Below are 23,855 nucleotides of genomic sequence, written 5' to 3'. Positions count from 1 at the left end.
GCTGAGCAGAGGAGAAACTGAAGTACAGCTATTAACGTACTTCAGAAATTGTATTGTGGGTAAGTTGTCCGGTGTAAGTGATATAACAAGCAAAATGAATACAAAGCAACCACAGTTCTCTTAAAAAATATTTTATTAGAGTGCAGCAGTGACTGTCAGAATTAACATTCTGATCATCTTATTTTATAGCGAGAAAACTGCATTGTGAGGTTCTCATTTCTTGCCCATTTGTATAGGAACAACAAATCATCGTGGACTTCAGCATGTTTAGAAAATACCAGCTTTGTCAGTCAGGAATAAAGTCAAAGACTGGACAGGGAGAACAGAATCAGTACTTAATAATGGACAGAATAAAAATACATTGAAGAAAATTTGTTTTTCTCCATTCCTTTTTAATTCTATTGAGAAACACGCATCCTTTTCCATGAGAACACAGAACACTACAGCAGTGCCAGGCACACTTCTTACATTTCTTTAAGCCTTAAATTTGCCAACATGTTCACGAGCTATGATCATCCTTTGAATTTGAGCAGTTCCCTCATATATCTGAAAAGAAGAATTGCAATAATGTTAAGTGATGATTTTTTAAAAGGTTTTAACAATTCTATACTCGTAAATCTCCACAGCACTAATCCCGGGTGGATTAGGATGTGCAGGAAGACAAAAAGCAGGGAGAATTCCAGTGTGACAGAGCAATTACACTGGGGTAAGTGAAATAAAAATCAAGAGACAGACTTGTTCTCTTAGGTGCTCTTATCTAAACTCAATAGGGTTCTCATGAAAATAAACTGACAGATGATGACATTCCTCTTATTTGAGGAAGAAAATATGTAATTTCTTTAAATTTAGGGATTATTGTTTTCATTTTAAAAGCTTTTTTTTTTTTAATATGTGTACATCATATTTGAAATAAGTAGCCCTTAGTTTATATTATATAAAATCTATGCATTATCACATTCCCTCTTTTAGTTACCTGGTAGATTTTAGCATCTCTCATTAGTTTTTCTACAGGATATTCAGTATTAAATCCATTTCCTCCAAAAATCTGTACTGCATCTGCAGCTACTTGGTTTGCAACGTCACCAGCAAATGCCTTTGCAATGGAAGCATAGTAGGTATTCCTGCGACCAGCATCAACTTCCCACGCAGCTCTCTGGTAGGCCATCCTAGCGAGTTCAACTTTCATGGCCATTTCAGCAAGCAAGAAAGACACTGCTTGGTGCTAGGACAGAATAAACCACGTTAATATCGCCCACTTAAAATTCTGGGACATTCACGAAAGACATCATCTCCTAATACATGGATTTTTCAACAAACTCAGTAAGTTGTATGAGAGGAGTTCTACAGATTATGCATCAGGCTCTCAGAATTGTGTTCAATTAGATTTTTAAGATTTTGATTCTGAAATCCCCATAGTCATAGGGATTAAATACTGAATTATGAAGTTGTTCTTTCCTATTTATGAGATTGGTATGTACCTTGCTTTTTATTTGTATTTCCTTAAAACTCGTAACCAGCACTATTGGCAATGGATTCTGTTAGTGTTAATACTATGTGTCCTGTTTCATGTACCTCATTTTTTCTTTCCTGAAAATCCCTCTTTATTAGCACTGAAGAAACTTAAGTATGTCCAGCTAGTACTTAAGTTTTGATGTCTTGGGCAGAGTTTTTTTTTTCTGCTTCTACTACCATCATTGATAAATTATAAAAAATTCTGGAAGTTACCACATAGCTAAATTTACTTACAAGGTGGTGACCTACATACATGGAAACCCCAAAATGGCAGAGATATGATATAAAAATTAAGGAAATATAAAAATCAAGGAATAACCTTTAAAAATCAGTAGCAGTACATCTGGTGTGAAAACAAGCTTTTATTGTATTTTCTCTCTCTGCCCCCACACTTACTTCAACAATTGGTTTCCCAAACGTTTTTCTCTCCAAAGCATATCTGGTAGCCTCATCAAGGGCTCTCTTTGCTAATCCAACAGCACCAGCTGCTACCTGAATTGAATACAGCAAAGAATAAAAAATCAGAAATTCCCGATGTATTTTATAACCAAGTTATTTCTGATACTTACAGGTGGTCTGGTCTTATCAAAAGCTCCCATTGCGATTTTAAAGCCAGCTCCCTCAGCTATCAACACATTTTCTTTTGGGACTCTCACATCTTCGAAGACAATACCTCTTGTATCTGAGCAGCGCTGACCCATATTCATTTCCTGAAGTGGAAATTTACAGAGGTGTTACAGTGGATTATTCAAAGGTACAATATGTTTTCATTCTTTAGTTTACTCAAAGCATAGAGTATGTTTTTCTTCCCCAAAACACTTAATCTAAAAATTACCATATACATGACAAATACTAGTTTTGTACTTGCAGACCAGCATGCCCTTCATTTGTCTAATCTGGGCAGTTTACTTTCTCCTTATATGAAATCAGTTCAGTCTCTGTAACCAGTCTTCTCTAGTTTTCTCTAGTTCTTTCTCTACTTCAACTATATCCTTTGAGATGAAAGTGGAAAAAGAAAACAAAGTAATGTGCAGGCAGTGCAGATATACTACAAGTAAATAAATAAATTAGCTTTTCAAGTTTTTAGATTCCTTTCCTAATGTTCAACATCCAGTTTTACCTAATACTAAAAATAGTACTTTTTTTTAAAGAGAGAACTAGTACTAGTATCTCTAAGGCCTCTTCTTTGACCAGCAGTAGCTAAAATTAAAGCTCACTGCCTGTGTATTTATGGTTGATATTGTCCAACTTGCTTCCTATCCTTTCAATGCATAATACTTCTCATTTATTGGTACTTGCCAGTATAATAGTTCTCAAAGAGTCTTTTGCAGCTGTTCAAAGTCATCTTACTTTGGACCATTCTGAACAATTCCTTATCTGAACTAATAACTTTAAAATTATGTTTTATGAATAGCTTCTGCATGTTGTGAAAATGAAAAGATGGTTGTAAATGAGCATATGAAAACGTGCAGTTGTGTAACAGTCTTTTCTCTTGAGTGGTACGTTTGTTTCATTACTGGTTTAGAACTAAGCAATAATTCCTAACTTGTCAAATAAGAAATAGTCTTCACCTTTCTTCCAATTTGGATCCCAGGACTATCTGCTTCCACAATGAATCCAGTAAAGGCTTTGCCTGCAGGAGTTTTTGGATCTGGATCGGTACGTGCTAGCAAAAAATACCTAGTGTAAACCAAAGAAGATGGATGCAGTTTATCCTCACAGTTAACAACAAGATATATTTAGGTAATATTTGAAACATTTTTATGCATGTTTATACCACATAATAAATTCTGAGTGTAAGTTAACAACCTATATTCCTTGCCCATTCTAAAAATAAACTGAGAGGGAGCCAGAGAGTGGAAGTCTCAAAGATTCAGTATTTAATAACATTTAATAAAATTACTTCAGATCAACATGCAAAGATTCTCTACCCTTTCCATGTATTCTAAGTCTTTATGGTATTACCAGTTTCACAAATAGTACAAAAGAAACCTATTTGCAGCATGTACATAAAAATTAATGCTTAGGAAATACATTCTTGGATGTAAAATGTTGTCATCTGATTTCAGATATCTTGATTTTATTCTTTCAAGTGTAAATTGTAAATAAGTATTTCTCTTAGAAATTAAACAGCTGTAAATCATATTTATGGTATTCAGTAATGTCAAAAGATGCCTGGTAGATTGTCTTTGATGGATCTGCCTTCAACGATGAAGTAAATTACTAGAAAATTCAGCTTTTGGATAAATGTATAAAGCTTTTTCCGCTTGAATTAAGGAAGATTTCTGTGTTGTGAATCAGTGTGATATGAGACATGATGTAAGAGGTTTATATTGTAAAAGCATGCTCCACAAACACAACAATATTTGGAATCTCTGACAGATGAAAAATGTCTTCTTTTCATAAAATAAAAAGTAACACCACAATGTAACACACTAGGAGTAAGAGGTGTTTCTAGTAGAGTCAGATTTAATTTTCATAGCAGCAAGATTCAAGAGGCCATTCTTGAGCGTGGAGTTGTCATGTCATCACTCATTTTCCTTTTTAGGCTGTGTGCAACACTCAAGACTGCATTTGTATTTGCTATCCTGATAAACTGGTCAGAGATTGAAACACAGTCTGCTGAAATACAATGAACGTTCAGATTTATATCAGGTCTTTAAAGAATTTAACTGGGGGCAGAGGGTAAAGCCACTATATAACAACAAAAAACTATGACACCAGTTAATTGTTAACATACCAGTTTGCTTTCCCCCCATTTGTGATCCACATCTTCTGACCATTAATAACATACTCATCTCCTTTCTTCTCAGCCTTTGTTTTTATACCAGCCACATCAGAGCCTGCTCCAGGCTCTGTTACACAGTAGGCCTGAAAGAAATTAAAATGTGAAATAAAGGTTCTGGTTTTAGACAACCACAAATTAATGCAGACTATGTGCATCAAATTATCTATAAAAGGTTTAAGTGAACTGCATGGTAAAACCCAAAACGTTGCATAAACAAAAACCCCCAATAAACCCCCAAAACAACCCAACACAACCCCCCCCAACAGCTGTCTGAGCAGGAATTCAAACATATAAGGGTTAATTTTCTTTATAAATTCATAATGATACATAAAATTGTCTTTTAATCAAACAGAAACATTCTGTAACCCTTAAGTTATTACTTCTTCAGGCTTCAAAAATTCTGATTGGAAAGCTGAAGATCTTTAAAATCTGAAAATAAGAGCACTGAGTAACATTTTATGTTTACCAAGTCCTTAATTTTAGGAGGCTTAGTTGTACAGATTTACATACATTGTACATGACTCTTCTTTCTATGTAACGAGTACTGCTTATGTAATACTTAAGATCATAAATTCCCAGTTTCATTCCCATCCAAGTTTAGTGTATTAAATGCCTACACCCCCTCTTGAAATGAAAATAAAAGGTAGTAATTTTTGGTAAGTGACTTAGGTTGGGGTTGATTTTCCAAGTAATATCTTCTATTTGCTTATTGCATGTATCTCATTAGATATTTGCTGTCTTTCAGTAAATGTCACTGTTTACAAATCAAAAAGGGCTAAGTTGTGTGTACATGTAAGTGTTTTCTGGGGGGGGGGAAAGGCAAAAAAATGAGGAAAAAAAAGGAAAAAAAAAGAAATAAGTAATATTATTAGATTTAGGAACATTTTACAGTGTAGCAGTTATACTCACACACATGATTGGTTCCTCTGTCATTCTTCCTAAGTATTTTTTCTGCTGATGCTCATTTCCTGCAATGATAACTGGCATTTGCTGAAAGAAAATATTTAGACCATTAATCCAGGTTTTTCAAGTGCACAGACTGTAGTTTAAGGGATGTAAGAAAATACAGAGCTTACCCCTAGGGAGTTTGCTTCAATGGCAGTTTGAACCCCTGTACATCCATAGGCCAACTCCTCTGTAATAAGGCAGGCTTCAAAAGTGCCGAGGCCAAGGCCACCTACAGGTGAAACATTTCATTTACTCATGTAGATTTAAATTATAACATATCAATATTAGTGATTTACACAACATAATTAACAAAAATGTATCCCCCTCACATACATTTGATTGTGTACCATGTTTGATTACACATTCTAACATCAGCTTTTTAAATAAAGCTTTGTCAGAAGAGTAACAGGTGATTTGAAAATTACACATCATGGTTCCAGGGTTATTGTTTGATTAATGTGGGACAAGTTGCACAAAGTGGCAAGAATGTACCACTTTAATGTTTTTATTACTGTACACTTGAGAATTAAGAGTTCCTAGGAAGCAGAGAAAGGGCTCCTGAGCCCACAGCATTTGGGAATAAAAAATTTATAAAGTGTCCATATTAGCAGATAGCCAACTCAGTAATCTGTTTCTGACAGAAGCCAACACTATGGGAAGTACATACAAATACAGTAACAACTACACGTCCTCAAAAATATTTTCCTGAGCCTTCAGGTGACTTCCTCAGTCAAAGAAATACCTCTCTTTGGTATCTTTGTTATGCTAACCCATGACAGATATTTATTACATTAATTTGTCCAGTCTCTTTTTGAATCTATTTAAATTTTACCACCAATATCCTACAGGGGCAGTAAGTTTTGCAAATTAATTACACACTGCATGTAGAACCAACACCTTTCATTTGTTTTGAAACTTTTATCTGATGACATAATTTGATGCCTTCTAGTTATGTTGAAAGGGACAGTCAACTATGAATCCCTTTTCACACTATCCCCTTTTCACACTATCCATGCACTTGACATTTTAGTAATTTCTCCTATAGAATCTGCATCTCACAGAGAAGACACAACTTTTATAATCTTTGTCATCCTTTTAGAAACCTTTTCCATTTCCCCAATACTCTTTTGAGATGGAAGGATTTGACTATATAACGAATTAAAAAGGTAAGTGCAATTTGGATTTGGGCAGCAGCATAATTGTGCCTTCTGCATTTTTCTTCATTCTCTTAAGGGTCCCTTTTGACTTTAAATTTTATTTTGACCCCTTCTGAGCATTATACTCATGTTCACATAACTATTTATGATAAACACCAAAATGTCTTTTTTGAGAGGCAGTATCTAGTGCAGAGGATACCATTTTTCTTGCTTCTTTCCCTTCACATGTGCATCACTTTTCCTTTTTGGAATTGCATTGCCATTTTAACTGGCTCTCTATTTCAAGGTCTTCTCCTGCAGCTCTCTGCACCAGTCTCATCTTTTTTTACATTGAGTAACTTAGTATTATCAGCAAACTCTATTGCCTTTGTGTTGATCCCCTTTTTCTGTTTATTTATAGACATCTCAGACAGCACAAGACCCAGCAAGGCTGCACTACTAATCTTTCCAATATGAAACCTGATGATTTTTAAAACTTATTTTGGAAATTCAAGTATTCTTTATCAACCAGGGATCCCTTGTTCACACACTTATTAGCTACTTCAGAGAACTCCAATGATTTTTGAGACATGACTTCCTTTAATTAAAACCCTTCTCTAGCATATCATGCTTGTCTGTGTTACTCATACACCTAAGCACTGCCAAAGCTCTGCTGTACTGCACCTAACTTAAACTGAAAAGCTGTCCTTCTGGGATAAACTCTTAAGTTGCTCCAGCCTGTGTCAGAGACTAGAACAAAACATGACCTTCTAATTTCTCTGCCTAATCAGCTGACACAGTGCACCAGGGGAACATCAGACAGCTGTAATCACGGTAGGAAAATCTGGTCATAAATTACTAAACCATAATCTGTCTAATTTGTCTCCTGATTACATCCACATCTAGTAACACTTTTATGTGTCAACCTGCCTACTGATTAAATTTAGATTATTCAAGTATGCAACTATTTATTTGATACAGAATCTATAATTACACATATAAATCTCATCTAATGTCTTCTCGTGGTTTCATTTAACAGATTAAAAAGAATGTTTACTTACCACAGCTTTCTGGTATGTGTGAATTCATAAGACCAAGTTCCCAAGCCCTTTTTATAAGTGGCACAGGATACTGAAATAGACATGGAAAAATCACGTTCTGAGTCACCACAATCAAAACTTTAAATTTTAAAGGTTAAGATAAAAGTCTGGCTTTGTCCAATTTTCCCCTTACGCTATGGTAGATTTACCTCTCCGCTTTTGTCATATTGTGCAGCAACAGGAATAATTTCTTCCACAGCAAATTTACGAGCTGTAGCTTGAAACTCCTTCTGTTCGTCAGTAAGTTCTATTTTAAAAAAAGAAAAAGAAAAAAAATCACAAATTCTCTACTGTCTTTAATTTTACCTGTTGTCGAACTATGATAAAAGAGAAAATAAGAGCGTCCTTCCAGGACAACCCAAACCACCACTTTTTGGGGCTGTCCAGAAAGCGAAAAAACTGTTTCCTCTTCTTCCTAGGAGAAAACCTCCATTGTTCTCTCATCCCCACCTACAATGCACTTGCTTGCATCTGATGAAATTATCCACAAAATATTGAAAATGAAGAGGACTGTGTAACATAAAATGTATTACCAAAAGAAACAAGAAAAATGCTGTGTTAATAAATAGAGACAGAGGTCATCCAGAGATCCTGACTCTTCAGTTTCAAACATCTAGCTCTGACCTACTAAATTTGCTTTATGTATATAATATGCCAAGCTGAGGATGAATTTTCTTTTTTACATTTCTTTATAACGAAGTTCAACTATGACTATATTTAGGTACCTTAACACTGCAAACAACAATATGAGATAATTATTCAAAGCTAAGACACTTTGGCAATAAAAAAGGACAGACATGAATTAAAAAAAGAAGAAACTCTTAAAAACACTACACACATACCTGCCTTGCCTGAGCTGAGGACAAAAGTAATTTTGGTTTTCAAACTTTTTTATTAATAGAAATCTATTTAGGATAAACACCATTTTAAGTTCATGGTGAAGTGCAATATAGGATATTATTCTTTTTAAATCTGCAATTTGTCCATAATTGCTATATTTCTTTAACAACTGTACTACTTACCAAAGCTAAAGCCAGCTCCAGGTTTGCCTATATGAAAGTTTTGAGCAGGTTTACTAGAATGTGACCTCCATCCATGTCCTGCAATGGTTTGAAGCACTTGCTAAAGAAGAAAAGAACATAAGGTGTAAGATCTTTACAGCTCAAGTCTCCTAAAGCTACTTGCCTGCCTGCAGCACAACTTTTAATGTAGACTCCCTCTCTAGAAACAGTATCAGATCAAATATAATTAACTACAGTGGTAAAAGAATTATTGGCTAGCTTGTGTTTTGCTCCTGTGACACTCTGCCAGGATTCTCAGGCTTTAACAGCACCAAGGGTGGGTGAGCTGCCCTATACATTTTTAACTATTGTGCATTTGATTATTTTAAAATAGTTAAGCATATAGCAATATATATTTCTTTAATTTATACACTCACACATCAAACTTGATTTTCTGGCCCTCTACTGAATATCCTATTTACCCATTAGCAAAAAACACCCTACCTATTAACCAATATATCAGAATATTTTGATAATGTCCCAGACTCATCTCTGCTTTCTTTTATAAGCTGGTGCCATGGACACTGGGTGATTATTGTTATTATACTCCAGATGGGAGAGAACACAGCAGACTATCTGAAGTTTATTTTCCTTCCTAATACTGATCACAAATTTATTCTTTTTCATTGTAAATACTTTCTTTGCTTTTTGAAGTTTAGTACCCACAAATATTGTTGTTAGAGCTGCTTTCAGAATGTCTTAATATTGTGCAAAAACATGTCCAAATTTAATTTTAAAAGGTTGGTTTACTCTCTTCAAGAGTTATAAATCTCTGAAATGTTTAGAAATTAGTGAAAAATATGTAATTGGATAAAATTTTAGGAAGACCCGAATTAATACTGCAAAAACAAAAAATTAGCCTAAACACTAAGAAAAGGCTTGTTCTTGATTTTCTTATGTGAAAATGTAGAAAATTTTTTTAAAAGTGTGATCAGACCAATCACTTATTTCATAACATTTAAAAGAAATTAATTAATGATAGTAATGCAAAAGAATATCACAGAAATTTTACTAGGAACTCTACAAGACAAGGACTACAGGTTACTCTGGAAAAACTCCGCAATCCCACCAAACACTGAAATACGAATAGGTGGGATATACAGCTGAAAGTTGCTTGACTGATCAAGTGACAAAGTATCAGGGTTTCCTACATGTAAGAATTTGTATAATTATCTGTCTACTTAGTCAACCTTCCTATTGCTTGACTCTGAGGAACAGTTACATTCAGTGACAAACTACTGCTAGGGATGCTTAGATGCAATTCCTACTGCATTTCCTTGCACTTTTGCATGAACTGTCAGAATCACAAATATGATCGTCAATGTGGTAAGACTAACACTGGAATAATGTGCTGTCAGGAAAAGGGTATGACAACACCATGCATGGAAGTGATGCAATCTTTATTACCTTAATGCCAAAAGTAGAATGGAAACTGTTTGGCAATATGCACATGACAGAACAAGCTAAGGGTCACCAACCTTGATCCTCCCTCACATATCTCAGAATAAAAATGAAGAGTTGCCAAGAGCAGTTTGTTGCTGGGGTAACGTGTCAGGTAATATGCGAGTTTTGAATACTTTTTATTTTCTGCTTTGAAGCTGTGAGATTATTGGTGGTTCAATATAGGAGAAAGTTTGTACTTCAGAAAAACAACTATTATACATCACACATATTTAAAAAAAATAGGTAGTACAGCTAAGTATGCTAAAGGATAAAATACCCCGAACTATAACCCCCAGTGTTTTGAAGCCGTCACCGCCGGTAGGTGGAAGGTGCCAGACATACACAGGGCTTTTCCAAAGACTGGGCACGGCGCGGCCTTTGGCCCATGAGAAGCCCCAGGGCTGTGCAGCAACTCCGCTGAGAACAGCCGATGGCAACACCCACTCGGACCGTGAGGATTACGGCCATAAACTCTCGGATAATACTGCGAGGCAGGAAAAGCAGCACAGCAGAGGGGTCGCAGCCTCGCCGGTTCTGCCCTCCGGGGCTGCCCCTGTGCCCGCAGCTGTCCCGGCGGCGGAACCCGGGCTGGCCCCGCCGCTTCCGTCCTTCGCCCTCCCTCGGCCTGCGGCCTTTCCCTGCCGCCCGGGACCCCGCCCGCCGGCGCCGGCAGCGCCTCGGTCCGGCCCGGCCGCCTCTTCTCTCCGGACCTCGTGTCCTCCGAGCGCTCACTCGGGCCGGACACTCACCCGGGTCACCCTCAGCGCAGCCATCTCGGTGTGGTTCCGGCGGCTCTGGCGGGGCGGGGCTCGGGCGGCCGGGGCGGTGCCGCGCGGGCCGCCCGCTGAGCCGGGGGAGGCCGGGCCCGGGCCGGACCGCCCCGCTGAGCGGGGAGAGCGAGCCCTGCTCCGGGCCGGAGAGCTCCGTCCTGCGGCCGGCCCGGCTCGGGGGCGAGGAGGGAGCGAGCGGCCCACCCGCACCAACGCGGGCAGGGTCTGTGTTTCACTTTCTGAGACCGAAAGGAAGGCGGCCCCAGGCTCGGCCGCTTTGCTGTCTGTGTGCCGAGTCTCGCGGGCTGGCTCCAAGCACCTACATCATCCACCTGTTAGCAGAAGAGCTCCTGTGAGCTGTTTTACTGTAATTTGCGCCTCAGGGCATCATAAACTCATGTTTTGGAGGTGTATCAGGAATAGGGTGACTGATAACCCCAGCTGACTGATAAGGATGTTATACACTGAGCATATTTACTAGCTGCAGGAAGTGATTTAAATACTACAGTGCTCAGAAATTAGATATAATTTCTAGATGCCTTTGAGATTAGGATCCATAGCCCTTTAGTAGGTAAATAAGCTCTTTTTTGCACTGAGGTGAAGAGAGCTTGGAATGGAGTTGAGGACATCCCTAAGGCAGGGAGACTGAATAAATCAGTACACTGAGGGAATGGTGACATCAGGAAGTAATGAAATACTGTTGAGTTTATAGAGTGAAATGGTTGTATAGACCTGATAAACATTTTAAGGGGTTTTACTTCAGGCTTGACAGAGTGCCCCCTATTAAGTGGTTGGAACACATTGGATGCACTCCTCCTAGATCATGTCTTCCAGTAAATTTAATCCAAAAATCAATTCATGTGCTTTGAAATATCTCTGTGAATCCAGTGAGGCACACTAAGTGGGGACAATTGGGAAACTCACCTCAGAACTACACTCCTGACCTGAACTGAACTGCTCATGTAGACAGAGTCTGGGAAGGTTGTTGTCCGAAACTGTCCAGTTGAGGAAATTGGGTCAGGAATACACGGTAACATTTGCCATTTTCAAGGTTTACCTTACACTAGAAGCATCTTTGCATATGAAATTTGCTACTTGCCTCTGAAGACAGATGTCTGTACTTTCTGGAAGCAAGCTTTCTTATTAAAAAGCTACTTAACTATCTGTGATCTCTTGCAGTGTTGTAGAGATTAAAGAATGGAAGTTCCAGAAAAAGGAAGGAAAGAATGCATGGAGCCAAGACAAAGGTATTCAAGGACATCTCTGCTAAATTACAGGAGCATCTGGGGTAAGGTACAAGAACCAACTGCTCATTAAGGTCACTGTTTAATGCAGCTTGCACTTATGAAGCTACATCCTTGCTCACCTTCCCCCACTCCTTCAAACTATTTTCTCACTGCCTCTCTTTACATCTCCTTGGATAAATGAATGAGAACTTTTTTGGCAATGTGTTGTCAACATAATTTTTACCAAGCCAGTCTGGAGAGGAAAATTCAAAGCCCAGGTGGTCCATGTCTACTAAGTTTTTAGGAACAGAGGGTTATGAAAGATGGCAAGGTTATCTGTCAAAGCCTAAACCAGTTGAACTGTGAGGTTCAAAATTATTTACATAAGGAGTGACAATAGATAGAAATTTCTGTAAGGTGTATTTAGAATTTTTGGCATTTCTCACAGCAGCAAGAAATACAGCATCTGTCTTTCTTTTTTATTTTCTCAAACACTTACCACTGTCACATTTCTTATTTAGTATTCCTCTGATCACTTTTACTACAGTAAAAATTGTATACTGCACAGTTTATTGCTTTATTAACCTAGAAGACTCTCTTATATACTAACCAGCAGAATGCATGTTGCTTATTGCTGATGTGTATAAATCAGCAAGTAAACACAGTAAGATTATTACATTACAAAGTGCATCTCATTGTCATGGTTTAGGAATGCTACTCTCCCACCGAAACCATGCACCACTCCCTCCTCTCCCTTCCCCTTCCCCTGTGGATGGAGAGGAGAATTGGAGGCACAAAAGGTAAAGATTGTGGACTGAGATAAGAACAATTTACTGGAAACAGCAATGACATAAGAAAACAAACAGCAACAATATTAATGACAAAAGAGGAGTGATTCACATGCAAGTGCTCACTAAAGAGCCTGACCTGATCCAGCCACACCATCCCAACCAGAAGAAACCCCTGAACCTCATTTCCCCCTTCCCCCCCCCCAGCGGTCATGCCCCTCTTGGCTACTGCAAACATTAACACTGTCCTGGCTGGAACCAGAAGGCTCATCCCTTAAAGTTAGCATCTGTATTCTAGGGTGAAGTGTTATGTTTTATTACTAATTATGACTTTTTTACAGATTGTTTTTTTTAAATTGCTAACAACGAACAGTAATTTACCATTTGTTAATGAACCTTCCTTTTAGAAATGAAAAGCAACTTGAATTTTCTGTGGTGCTCTAGAGTGTGCAGGGCCTGTGGGGTGATGCAGCAAGCATCAAGCTGGACCAGCCAGGAAGTCAGCACTCCTGAGGCAGGGAAGAGGGCTGGGATCTGGGCAGGTGTGCTGGGCAAATGTACATGTGCTTGGGCATCCAAGGAGTCTCGTGCATGTGCCTGCACTAGTCACCTTTTGTCTCTGGCAGCACAAGAGGAGGAGAGGATGTGGCTGCCTGTGCTCTGTTCTGGAGCTGAGGGTGGGTCTGTGTGAAGGTGTTGTTGTAGGTGCCTTGTCACTGGCACTGCGAGTGGCCGAGTCAGTGTCCCCTGTGTGTGTCTCTAGGACATGTGCTCAGCTGCACGACTGGCTGGGCCTGCACATGGGAAGGTGGCAGCCCTGTCCCCCTGCCTGGGCAGGGACCCTGCATCCCCAGCTCCAGCATCCCTGGGCTCCAGCAGCCTGGCAGGAGGGGTCCTGGAGCTGGAAGAAGTGACAGACCCTCCTAACACCCTCTGACATTTTTTAGCCATAAAAGGACTTTTTCTTTTCCCTCTATGGTGGCTTATTTTATTCAAAACTTTTTGATGAGGAACCTTCTGGATTGTTTTCAGAAATCCAAATAACCTGAAGATCAGCTGTATTCCCTCATTTTTGTGTCTGCCAACTCCTTGGGAGGTCTCCAATGGATCTGCAGTTTTCTGGATTTTCATCAGAAGTCTTTTCAAAAATGTTGAAAATGTTTATCACCTTCAAGTCTATATATGCATACGAGGCTTAAAGAAAATACTGGCTCTACATATTCTCTTCCTCCTCTTGGCCTTTAAAAAAAAAGAATTCTTTTTAGCATCTACACTTTTTGCAAATTAATGCTTAAACTCTTTTTTGGTCTGCCTTCCTGTGCTTTCACACTTAACCTGCCAAAGTTTATGATCCTTTATAATTTACTAATTTGAACACAACTTTAATCTATCAAAATATTCCTCCTTGTTTGTAGCTACTGTCCTTTTCATTCTATATAGTCATGCTGACTTCCTTTTGCCATTTCTCAGGCCCTTCTGAGAAACATGAATATACAAAGATGATGGGCTGTCTCTCAAAGTGGTCTCCTTACATAACCTTCTGTGTATCTGAATAACTGTTTTGTAGTTTTTAACACTAGTCTAACCTTCTGTATTCTTTTTAGCAAGTTTTCTATTTTAGTTTAGTGGATTTTTAAGTTATCCCTTGGTTCTGGTAGTTAGAACCAAGTCAAAAGTTACTTCTCCTGCAGAATTCTACATTAACTTCTTATTGTTAATAATAATTTTATATTGTTCTATAAACCCTAATGAAAAGAAAGAAAGAAAAAAACCTTTGCTAGAGTGCATGTGATTATTTTTTTGTTGTCAGAACTTGGAAGTGCTGCGTAAGCATACCTTATCTCTGGTTGTTAGTCATAGCCCTACATCTCTCTATCTCTCTCTCTCTCATCTGTCTATCTATCTGTCTATCTATCTATCTATCTATCTATCTATCTATCCATTTCAATCTATCTTGTGTTAAATATAACATATGCTTTAGGATATATAGAGAGCATATATGTTAAATATAACATATGTTAAATACAATATATAATAAATAATATAAATACTATAATATATGGACTGTATAATATATACACAATAATATAGACACAATTAAGGCATTGTATATGCTGTGTATTACATATAATGTATATACTGTATATTTAGTATGTGATATCTCTGATAGCTGATATATTTATTTGTAGAACAGGCTATACTAACTCTATTACCTATGGTTTTTTTACTGTTGAGATTCCAATGTTTATTCTTGAACATAGGCTATGTATAGATACATCCCTCTGCACAAGGGGAACAGAAGAACATGGAGCTGTAGAACAATACTGAAGCTTCCCTGAGAATGCTACATCAGCTCTGACTAGCAACTCTGGTCATGCCCTGCTGCCTTTAGGTTGCTATGCCTTATCTGAACAAGCCAGAAGGCATTAACAAACCTCCTTCCTTCTTACAAAGCTGTCCTATGCTGCTTTTCTCACGTTTGACTCAGTCTTAGACACAAGAAGTTCTTCTATAGATGAGATTGTCTGAATTGTTCTCTTTGTCATCATCACTGAGATGAAATTAGGATTTCTTCTTAGATAGTGAAGTGTGTCATCCATTTTCCACATGAGGTGGAAACACACACCTTAGGTAGCTAGGCTAAGTATGTGGCTTAAGAGGATAGGGGGACTAGGTTAAGAAAGAACTCTCATTAAATTTGCAAACCACCAGCAGTGCACAGAATCATAAATCTCTGCCCAGGTAATATTCTGATGAAGTGGGATGACTGGAAGAAGCAACTACTCATTTTAAAATATAAAAAAAAATTGCATTTCAAAGTATAAATTCTCACAGTTTAAGGAGGAAGAGGGGGTAATAACTCCCCCCAGTGCTTCCTCTACTAGCAGATAAAACTGCATATGTGAAATTCAGTAATTATTAGAGCAATTGGCCTGGACTGAGACCTCTGGAAGGATGGATAAAGTGCTACATATGCCTGATTTAATTTTCTTGTAACTAGCCAAGGCAGTGAGCACTGCAAGACCTGATGATGTACTGACTTTGTAGGAGGCACATACCCTCACTAATGCATATATGATTGGTTTACGTTTCGATACAAGCATAGCAGCAACCTCCATGGTCTGTGCACATTAATTTACTCATAAATAAAAGAATCATGTGCTTTTGAGGGTCTTAACCCAACTTTTGAAAGGGTACCTTTATTTGCAAGCCTTGGAAAGTAACTTTTTCTCAAACTGCTCATATCTGAAAATGTAAATGATGGCCTAGAGGTGCACCTCTGTCATTTCAGAATACTGTTATGTGTAATAATACATTATGTTACAATATGTTACAATAATAATACAAAATGTTACCTGTGTTTTACTTAGTGACAACAGACTAATGGCAACGTGACATCTGAATACAGTGTCCTTTGCTGTAGTAATGATTTGTGCTGTCAAAACTGTGAAAGAAACTCAGCAATCAGACTAATTGCTCCTAAGTGGCTATTACCCCACTCAGATAAAACAAAGGGAGGTGGATGTCAACTGAAGGAAAGTTTACGACCAGAAATCTGTATTTGACAGGACTGAAACTGTTTTCTGACTGAGTCATGAAAATGCCCCCAGCCCGAAACAACACGTTCCCCCCCGTCGGGAGGCAGACGCGCGGCTGTCGGTGGTCACACCCGAGCGCTTCGCCCTTCCCCAGCCCCGGGGGCCCGTCAACTGGTCGCCCGGGCACGAGGCCGCTGCCCGCCCGGCGCTCAGCACGGGCGGCACGGACAGCTCCGCCAAGGGAGGCGCTTCCCGGCGGGGCCCAGGAGGACGGCAAGCGGCCCCAGGGCCGGCCGGCCGCTTCCCACCAGCGGCAACACCTCCGGGCTCTGCGCAGGGCACGGGCACAGGCGGGCAGCGCACCCGGCTGCGGACATCGGCAGTTGGTGCGGGAGGATGGACACCGGCCCGCCAGGTACAGCCCCGCCGGATGCCGAAGTTGCCGCCGGGCCCAGGCGAAGTTGGCGAGGCGCGGCCCGTCCCGGCGCCCCTCGCCCGCCCCCCTCCCCGCGGCCTGGGCACCGGCACCGCCCCCGCGGGTCGGCGCAGGCGTCGCGGCGGAGCCGGCGGGACGGGAGGGTGGGTGCGGGCGGTGCTGCGGGCGGCCGCGGCGGAGCGGGGCGGAGCGGAGCCGAGTGGAGCGGGAGGCTGCCCGGCCGCCGCCGCCTCTCATGCCTTCACGGCAACAAAGAACGCGCTGAGCGGCGGGCGGAGGCGCCGGGCCCCTGGCTGTACCCCGGCAGTGCCGGCGCGGAGGGCACCGGGAGACGATGGCGAGGAAGGGCGAAGCCTCCGCTCATCTCTACGGTGAGCGCGGGGCACGGCGGGGCGAGCGCCGGTGCTGGGCGAGCGCCGGTGCTGGGGCGAGGGCGGCCGGCGCCTGTGCCGCCTCCGGCCTGTTTACAGCGCGGATCCGCCCGGCGGGCAGCGGCGGCCAGAGCCGGCCGGAGTTTGTTTCCCTCGGTGAATGCGGGGGGCGCAGAGTCCCCCGTGTCGGAGGGAGCCCCCGGGACGCCGCAGCACCTCACCTGGCCCGGAGCAGGCAGGACGGTCGGTTCGGGGAGGGATCCGGTGGGTGTAGGGATGGGTGCGGGCAGGGCTGGAGCCTCTGCCGCCGCCCCCGCCGCGGGAACAGGTGCGTTGTGGCCGCTTTGTCCCCGTACTGGGGCGGAGCGGAGCCGGGGCCGGGCGGCAGGTGCGCGGTCTGGGCCGGGCCGCGGGGTGCGCGGGGCGATGTGCGGGGCCGGGGGCCGCGGGCTGTGCGGGAGCCGCCGGGCCGGAGGCGGAGCCCGTGGGGCTGTGGTACCTGCGTGCTGCTGGTGTTTGGGGTGCGGGCAGCGGCAGCTCCCGGGGGCAGCGCCCTGGCTGGTCCTGCCAGCCGACGCCCGGGAAGGTCACCGGGGGCAGAACTTGGTTTGGGTGTCGGGCTTTAACTGCTCCTTGTGATGTATTTGCGACAGGGGACACGGCGTTTGCAAAGCTAAGAGCCTGTTTGAAGGTGTTGCTACAAAATCGATTTCCTCTTCCAATGTGCGCGAGATTTCCATGGCAAAACAAACGTGCAGAATGAGCAAACCGCCTTAAAACAAGGCTGCAGCTCCGGGAGCCCCGAAGGCCTCCTGCAATGGGCCGAGTTACACAAATGGCTAAACACGGCTTGGTAAAGCCTTTGCCTCCGTACCACAGGCGTGCTGTGTTTTACACCTCGGAAAACCCTGTTTTCTAATTCATTGCCATGGTCTGAACGTTCTGACTAAAAGAAAATCCATGGCTTGTCTTCCTTCAGAAAAAGAAAACGGGGAGGGAAAACAAGCCACAGAGAAAGTGTTTCAAAGGTGAAAATAAATTGGTGAGTCTGAAATCATTTAACTTACGAGAGAACGTATTTCTACTCCTATGGAATTCAAATGGTTTTGCAGGTTACTGCAGAGAGAGAGCAGGCCTAGGACCATAGATGTTCAGTACTGATGGTAGAAAGAGGTGTGGAAGTATTATTCTGAAAGAAGAGCAGGAACACAGTATTCAAGAAGGGGAAAACACCTTTTGAATAGAGTTCAGTAAGTGCTACGTATGCTTCCTTACTTCCTTACTCTGTTAAGAAAGCCATGACAGGAGATACCAAGTGTTGTATTGTCATAATAAAATAATTTTTAAACTTCATTTTCAAAGCATGTTACAAGGGTAAGAAAGGGTCATTCTTTTTTTTTCAACTTCAGGGAGGAGGGCAATGTTTTGAAGAATTATTCTGCCTAGAATTTTTGCTACTTGAGCTGTTTCATGGGTGTGTTTGCTTCCTTTTATCTCATTTGCATGTGTGGATTTTGTTAGTGGTAGCGTGTATCATGTTACTACATTTGCAGAAATCTTAAGCAATTGCTCTAGTCTTGTGTTGGGAAGCAAGGTTCTTTCCCCCGTTAGATCATGTAATGTTAAAGATTTACAAAACGGAAAGTGCAGCATTTTCAAATTGAGCATATATAATATGATTTTCCTTTCAAATTAGCTTGCTGTAATAGTTATTCTCTTGACTTTGTTGTCTTTGCCAGTAACAGGTTATTTATTAGCCTGCAGGTATATTTTTCAGAACTATCGATGTCCTAAACTACTCTTCTTGGAATCTCAAGGATTCCTCAAAGTTTCGGCATTTATAAATGACAAAGGCAAATTCTTCTCAAAGTTTTGGTCTTTTAACTTGTGTCGTCAGTCTGATTCTTTAGAATAGATGAGTCAAGTCTGTGGTTGACAGGTGGGATCTTTATTTTTTAACCAAAGTAGTACTTTTCTTTCATGTGACCGCAGTATTAAGTGCTATCATGTGACTGTTGAAATCTGTGGTAAAATTATTTTTTACTTCATCACAGAATCAGACTCTCAGCAGTGATTGTACAATAAGGAATTTCCTGTAGCAGTGAACTGCAGTTCAGTTGTTACCTTACAAATGCACACTGAAGGCCAGATGGATGATGACATCTTAAAAAAAAACTTTATTGCTGTTTTAAGAAACACTGAGAAGTATATGAAGTGCCCAGTTTTATTACTCCCAACTGAAATGCATCTAGTTTTTTTATATCTGCATGTTTAGATACTCTTTAGGAAGAACTACTTACCTATGATTTCTTTTGCCAGTAATGGGTGCAATCAAAACTTGAGTCTATAATTGTCATTCCTAGTTACTGCTATGAAGTGAGCATGTCAAGTTTCTCCTAAGAAGAATTCTACCTGTTTATGTTCCCAAGCTGGGAAAGTTCTTCTGTTTCCCTTGGGAGAGCTTTTGAGGAACTTTGAAGCTTTCTATCCAGATGGTATTTCTTGTCATTTGGCCTGCATTTGCCTTTCTTAATTTTCTCCATTTACACATAAGTCCTGTGCAGGAAGGACATCCTGGATCTAAGGAAAATGGGCTATTTAGCCACAACAGTGTCATATGATGTGGAAGCTATTGGCCGTGACACTACTGCAGATAAAGCCTCCTTAGCTTCTGCTGGTAAATCCTTGTGTGTCATGGTACGTAGTTAATTTTGCCTTCTGAGGTTTGGATTTCATATGAGTGGGGTATGCTCATATAAAAAATGAAACTCAGTTTAACACTTTATTAATATTTTAATATACTCAGAAGTGGTGGAAGTAGGTGAAACTCACCTTTACATTCGGGTGGCTTAAACCTTTCTTCCTCTGATGTAAATTTGGTCCGCTTTATTTAGGCTTTGCAGAACATGTTTTAGGTGGGATAAATCATTTACTCTTTAAGCACATCTGCTGAACCTAGGTACAGAGCTTCAGCCATGCCAGATTTTGCTAACATCCTAGTTTTGCATAAAACAAATCACTGTGGAATTAATGTAGGGACCTGGGGACAAAAACAGAGAGAGAATTTTAAAAGCAGCACTTTGTAGTATGTTCCCTGTTGTTTTTTATTGCAGATAGGTCTCTTTGAGTGAAAATTTCCTTTCTTAGCATGCTACTTCATCTTGTGCCTGGTTCTGTGGTAATGTCCTCCACAACATCCTTGTCCCAAGAGTTAAAGTAAATGGTTCAGTGTCCCAGTGGAAACTGGTAATGAGTGGTATTTGTCCTGAAACCACTGCTATTTAATATGAACAAAATAGACAGAGGGATCAAGTGTACCCTCACCAAGGTGAGTGGTGCAGTTGATACTCCAAAAGGAAGAGATGCCATACAGGGGGGCCATGACAGGTTTGAGGACCTTCAAGCTTCTTGAAGACAAGCAAAGCCAAGTGCAAGGTCCTACACCTTGGTCAGGGCAATCCCCACTATCAGCACAAGGTGGGGGCTGAATGGTTTGAGAGCAGCCCTGCAGAGAAGGACATGGGGTTACTGATGAATGAAAAATTGGGCATGACCTGGCAATGTGCACTTGAGCCCAGAAAACCAGTTGTGTCCTGGTCATCAAAAGAGTTGTGACAGCAGGTTGAGGGAGGTAATTCTGTCCCTTCACTCCACTCTGGTGAGACCCCACCTGAAGGTACTGCATCTATTTCCAGCATTCCCAATACAAGAAAGACACGGATCTGTTGGAGCAGGTCCAGAGGGGGGCCATGAAGATGATTAGAGGGCTGGAGCACCCTTTCTGTGAGGAAAGGCTGAAAGAGTTAGGATTGTTCAGCCTGGAGAAGAGAAGGCTATGTAGAGACCTTATTGCAACTTTTCCATATGTAAGGGGGGTTTATAAGAAAGGTGGAGTGTTGTTGTTTTTTTTTTTTTAACCGAGGCTTCTATTGATGAGACAAGGGGCAATGGTTTTTAACTGAAAGAGGGTTTAATTTGGACATAAGAAAGAATTTTTTTTACCATGAGGGTGATTAGATGTTGGCACAGGTTGCCCAGAGAAGCTGTGGCTGCTCCATCCCTGGAAGTGTTCAAGGCCAGGTTTGGATAGGGCTTGGAGCAACCTGGGATAGTGGAAGGTGCCCCTGCCCATGGCAGGGGCTTGGAATGAGGTGAGCTTTAAGGTCCCTTCCAACCCAGGCCATTCTGTGATTCTATGAAAATATGAAAAGTACTGCATACCAGAAATGGTTTGGTCAGTAAGTAAATAGGCAATAAAACTGGTAGAATTTAGTCAATACAGTTTTTGCTCACCTGGTGGTCTAGTGCTTCTTTGTATTTCTTGAGCCAAAGTAATTACTCTAGTTTCCGGTCCAGTTAAGAGTCTATAGTATCTGAAAGCATCCAAGCTCTAATTTGTTATCCTTCAGCACTTGAGTGTTGTACATCTTCTGGCTTATTGACTTAAGCCAAGCCGTTCTTGGGAATAAGGTGTTGCTCAGCTGCGAACAGGGAGGACACAAGCAGAAGATCTGTAGATAAGGAGATTAATGTAACTGTTACACAGAGTTATATGCTATCGAGTTGATTATTTATTGCTGAATGGTATAGCTGTCACTGAACATTACCTAGAAAGAAATTGTTTAATAGGCCAGGCTTCTTGGTGACTAATTAAACTTTGTCATATGTTTTAACAAGCAGGATACTAATACATAGTTGGGAGGGAGTTCTACTACTATCCCATGCCTGTACAGTATATTACAAGTGGTCTTGCATCTCCGCTTCTCAAAGTGTCTCTTGTCATACCAGGCCTCTATTTCTCTACATTGTGTCCTTATGTTAGAGTCATAAATATCTCACACTGCACAGGCTACTTAGTTGTTACTGTTATCCGATAAGCAGAAGTAAATTAGCCATAATCACCTGGTCAGAAGAAAAATTGCTGTTACAGTTGAACCAAAACACATAGGAACTTGGAGGTAATTTAGTAAATTCAGTAATTCACTCTGCATTCACTCCTGAAGTGTAAAAGCACATCACATTCACAGTTACTTAACTCTATTTACTGTTTGTGTTTCCTATTGCTAGTGCCTGGCTCAGAGGCAGTCAGATTTACAAAATTTGCTAATGTGATTCCCTAGCATCTGGATATTGTGTCAGGGAGACAGTGTCTCATTAATGTCTATTAGCCTAATAAAATAATACAGGAGCATCCTACAGGTTGGTGTAAATTACATTGACTTAGGACTATTAAAGCACATAAACATAAGAGCTTTCCTTTGAGGTTAGGAACAAGGTGTGTTTTGTGAAATACAATGCTTATTTGTTTAATGCAGTGAAGAGAAACACACACCCAAATTTGTTAACAATCTTGTTTTGTTACACTGAAGGCTAAGGAAAATGTGATGTGTGCACTGTACAACATGTCTGTGAACCTAGACATTTAGATTTCCATATATGGTCTTTTCCTGCTGAACTTGTACTAATTTCTTTGTGACTCTGAAGAAGGTGTTTCAGTCAGTTTGAGGAAGCAGTGAAGTACCCAAGAAATCATGGACAAAGGCTAACAGAATAGCCTTTCAAAGTTCTTTCCAATTTTATTTTCTATGAGCATTTCCTTCGAGGTGGTGTGATACAGAGAACTCAAAGTCCTTGAAGGTGGTGGGAAAGTGGTGACAAGTCTAATAAATAATTACTGAGAAAAAGTAAGTTTATTGTAAACCTGTGTTTTATTTTTGCTAGGAAAGGAAATAAATGCCTGGCAGCCATTAGAGTTAGATGGATGTCTTAGATATATAATTTTCCTTAAGCAACTAAGACTGAGACTTAAGCAACAGTGACTGAGTATAATTTTTGACAAAAGACCTGTGCGACTTAAGCTTTATCTCAGTGTTTCTCCTTTTTTGTCTTTCCAAATTGTTCAGTCTAAATTTGTTGGTACCAAGCTTTTATGATCCTGGAATTCCAGTCTCTGGAATTCACTTCTCTCCAGGTATAGATACAAATACCTTTATACCTGTCACTCTAAATAATAGAGCTGCAATCCATATGAAACATAAAGGGTGGGGTTTTTTTCTTATCATAGTAATCTGCTGTGGCACTTGGAAGCTGCTGGGCTGCTGTAAGCACCCATAAATAAAAGTAGCCAGGAGGAAATCTCTGACTTGTGGGATAATCCCCTAGAGCCTACTACTGATGTAGAAATTCAGTACTGTCCATGTGCCCATACAAATTATGGGGAACTTTTCACGGGGAGGGATGGAATACATCTGACTGTTCCTTTCAACTGAGGAACACTTGCATGTTTCCAGGCTCATTCCACATAAATGGAATCATCCTTTCCTTCCTAGACTGTGCTGAAGAGAGCTGCAGCAAGTGACTGTACTCCTTGAGGGTACTCTGTTGAGCAGTCACTTTGAAGTCAAAGCTCTTCTGTTTTACCAAAACCTGAAACGGTGCCATTGATTGACCTCTGACAGCTGCCAAGACAAGGAAGTTTTGCCTGAAGGGATCCTCTCCCCAAGGAGGACCACTGACTAAGGTTCCCAAAAGATAGTTTGGTGGGTTACTTCTCCAGCAGGAAGTCCCATGGTTGGACCTGTTTTTAACCAGTAGATAATCTGTTAAATATATGATTTAGTATGTATTTCTGATGTGATAAGGGTGGGAACCCATTTGTGCCTTAGGCACATGTTTTATCCAGAAGGAGGAGGTCTAATATGGGTGGGCCAGGATACCACTTAATTATCTCTTCTGCA

General features: G+C 40.8%; 2 protein-coding genes and 1 long non-coding RNA gene across 5 annotated transcripts in view; 2 read left to right on the top strand and 1 right to left on the bottom strand.

Moving 5' to 3' along the window:
- Nucleotides 1–115: 115 nt before the first annotated feature.
- On the bottom strand, nt 116–10,820 carry ACADM (acyl-CoA dehydrogenase, C-4 to C-12 straight chain). Its single transcript, XM_017805452.1, has 12 exons — nt 10,738–10,820; nt 8,507–8,606; nt 7,634–7,731; nt 7,446–7,515; nt 5,377–5,477; nt 5,210–5,290; nt 4,253–4,383; nt 3,084–3,192; nt 2,082–2,222; nt 1,909–2,004; nt 974–1,222; nt 116–546 (listed from the first exon to the last, which is right to left on the bottom strand). Exons 1-12 carry the CDS (start codon nt 10,759–10,761, stop codon nt 475–477), a joined length of 1,272 nt encoding a protein of 423 aa, XP_017660941.1. The 5' UTR covers nt 10,762–10,820; the 3' UTR covers nt 116–474.
- A 49-nt stretch (nt 10,821–10,869) lies between these two features.
- On the top strand, nt 10,870–16,017 carry LOC108492780. 2 transcript variants are annotated; one of them, XR_001873233.1, is made up of 3 exons: nt 10,870–11,110; nt 11,938–12,046; nt 15,034–16,017. It is a non-coding gene; the product is annotated as an uncharacterized LOC108492780 (long non-coding RNA). The 2 variants fall into 2 exon arrangements; XR_001873234.1 differs by lacking the exon at nt 15,034–16,017 and adding an exon at nt 13,805–14,688.
- A 507-nt stretch (nt 16,018–16,524) lies between these two features.
- Nucleotides 16,525–23,855, top strand: part of SLC44A5 (solute carrier family 44 member 5) — a 71,077-nt gene continuing 63,746 nt past the window's right edge. Inside the window, exon 1 of one of the 2 annotated variants that reach the window (XM_017805451.1) lies at nt 16,525–16,726. In XM_017805451.1, the coding sequence (XP_017660940.1) occupies nt 16,708–16,726 (19 nt within the window). In that variant the 5' untranslated portion in view covers nt 16,525–16,707. Of the gene's footprint in view, nt 16,727–16,964; nt 17,119–23,855 lie in introns of those variants that run through there. The other variant, XM_017805450.1, reaches the window with a different exon arrangement.

Source organism: Lepidothrix coronata, unplaced genomic scaffold (assembly GCF_001604755.1).
Source record: "Lepidothrix coronata isolate B3197 unplaced genomic scaffold, Lepidothrix_coronata-1.0 Scaffold12, whole genome shotgun sequence".
Classification (NCBI taxonomy): Eukaryota; Metazoa; Chordata; class Aves; order Passeriformes; family Pipridae; genus Lepidothrix; species Lepidothrix coronata.
This window is presented reverse-complemented; position numbering and strand designations above follow the sequence as displayed.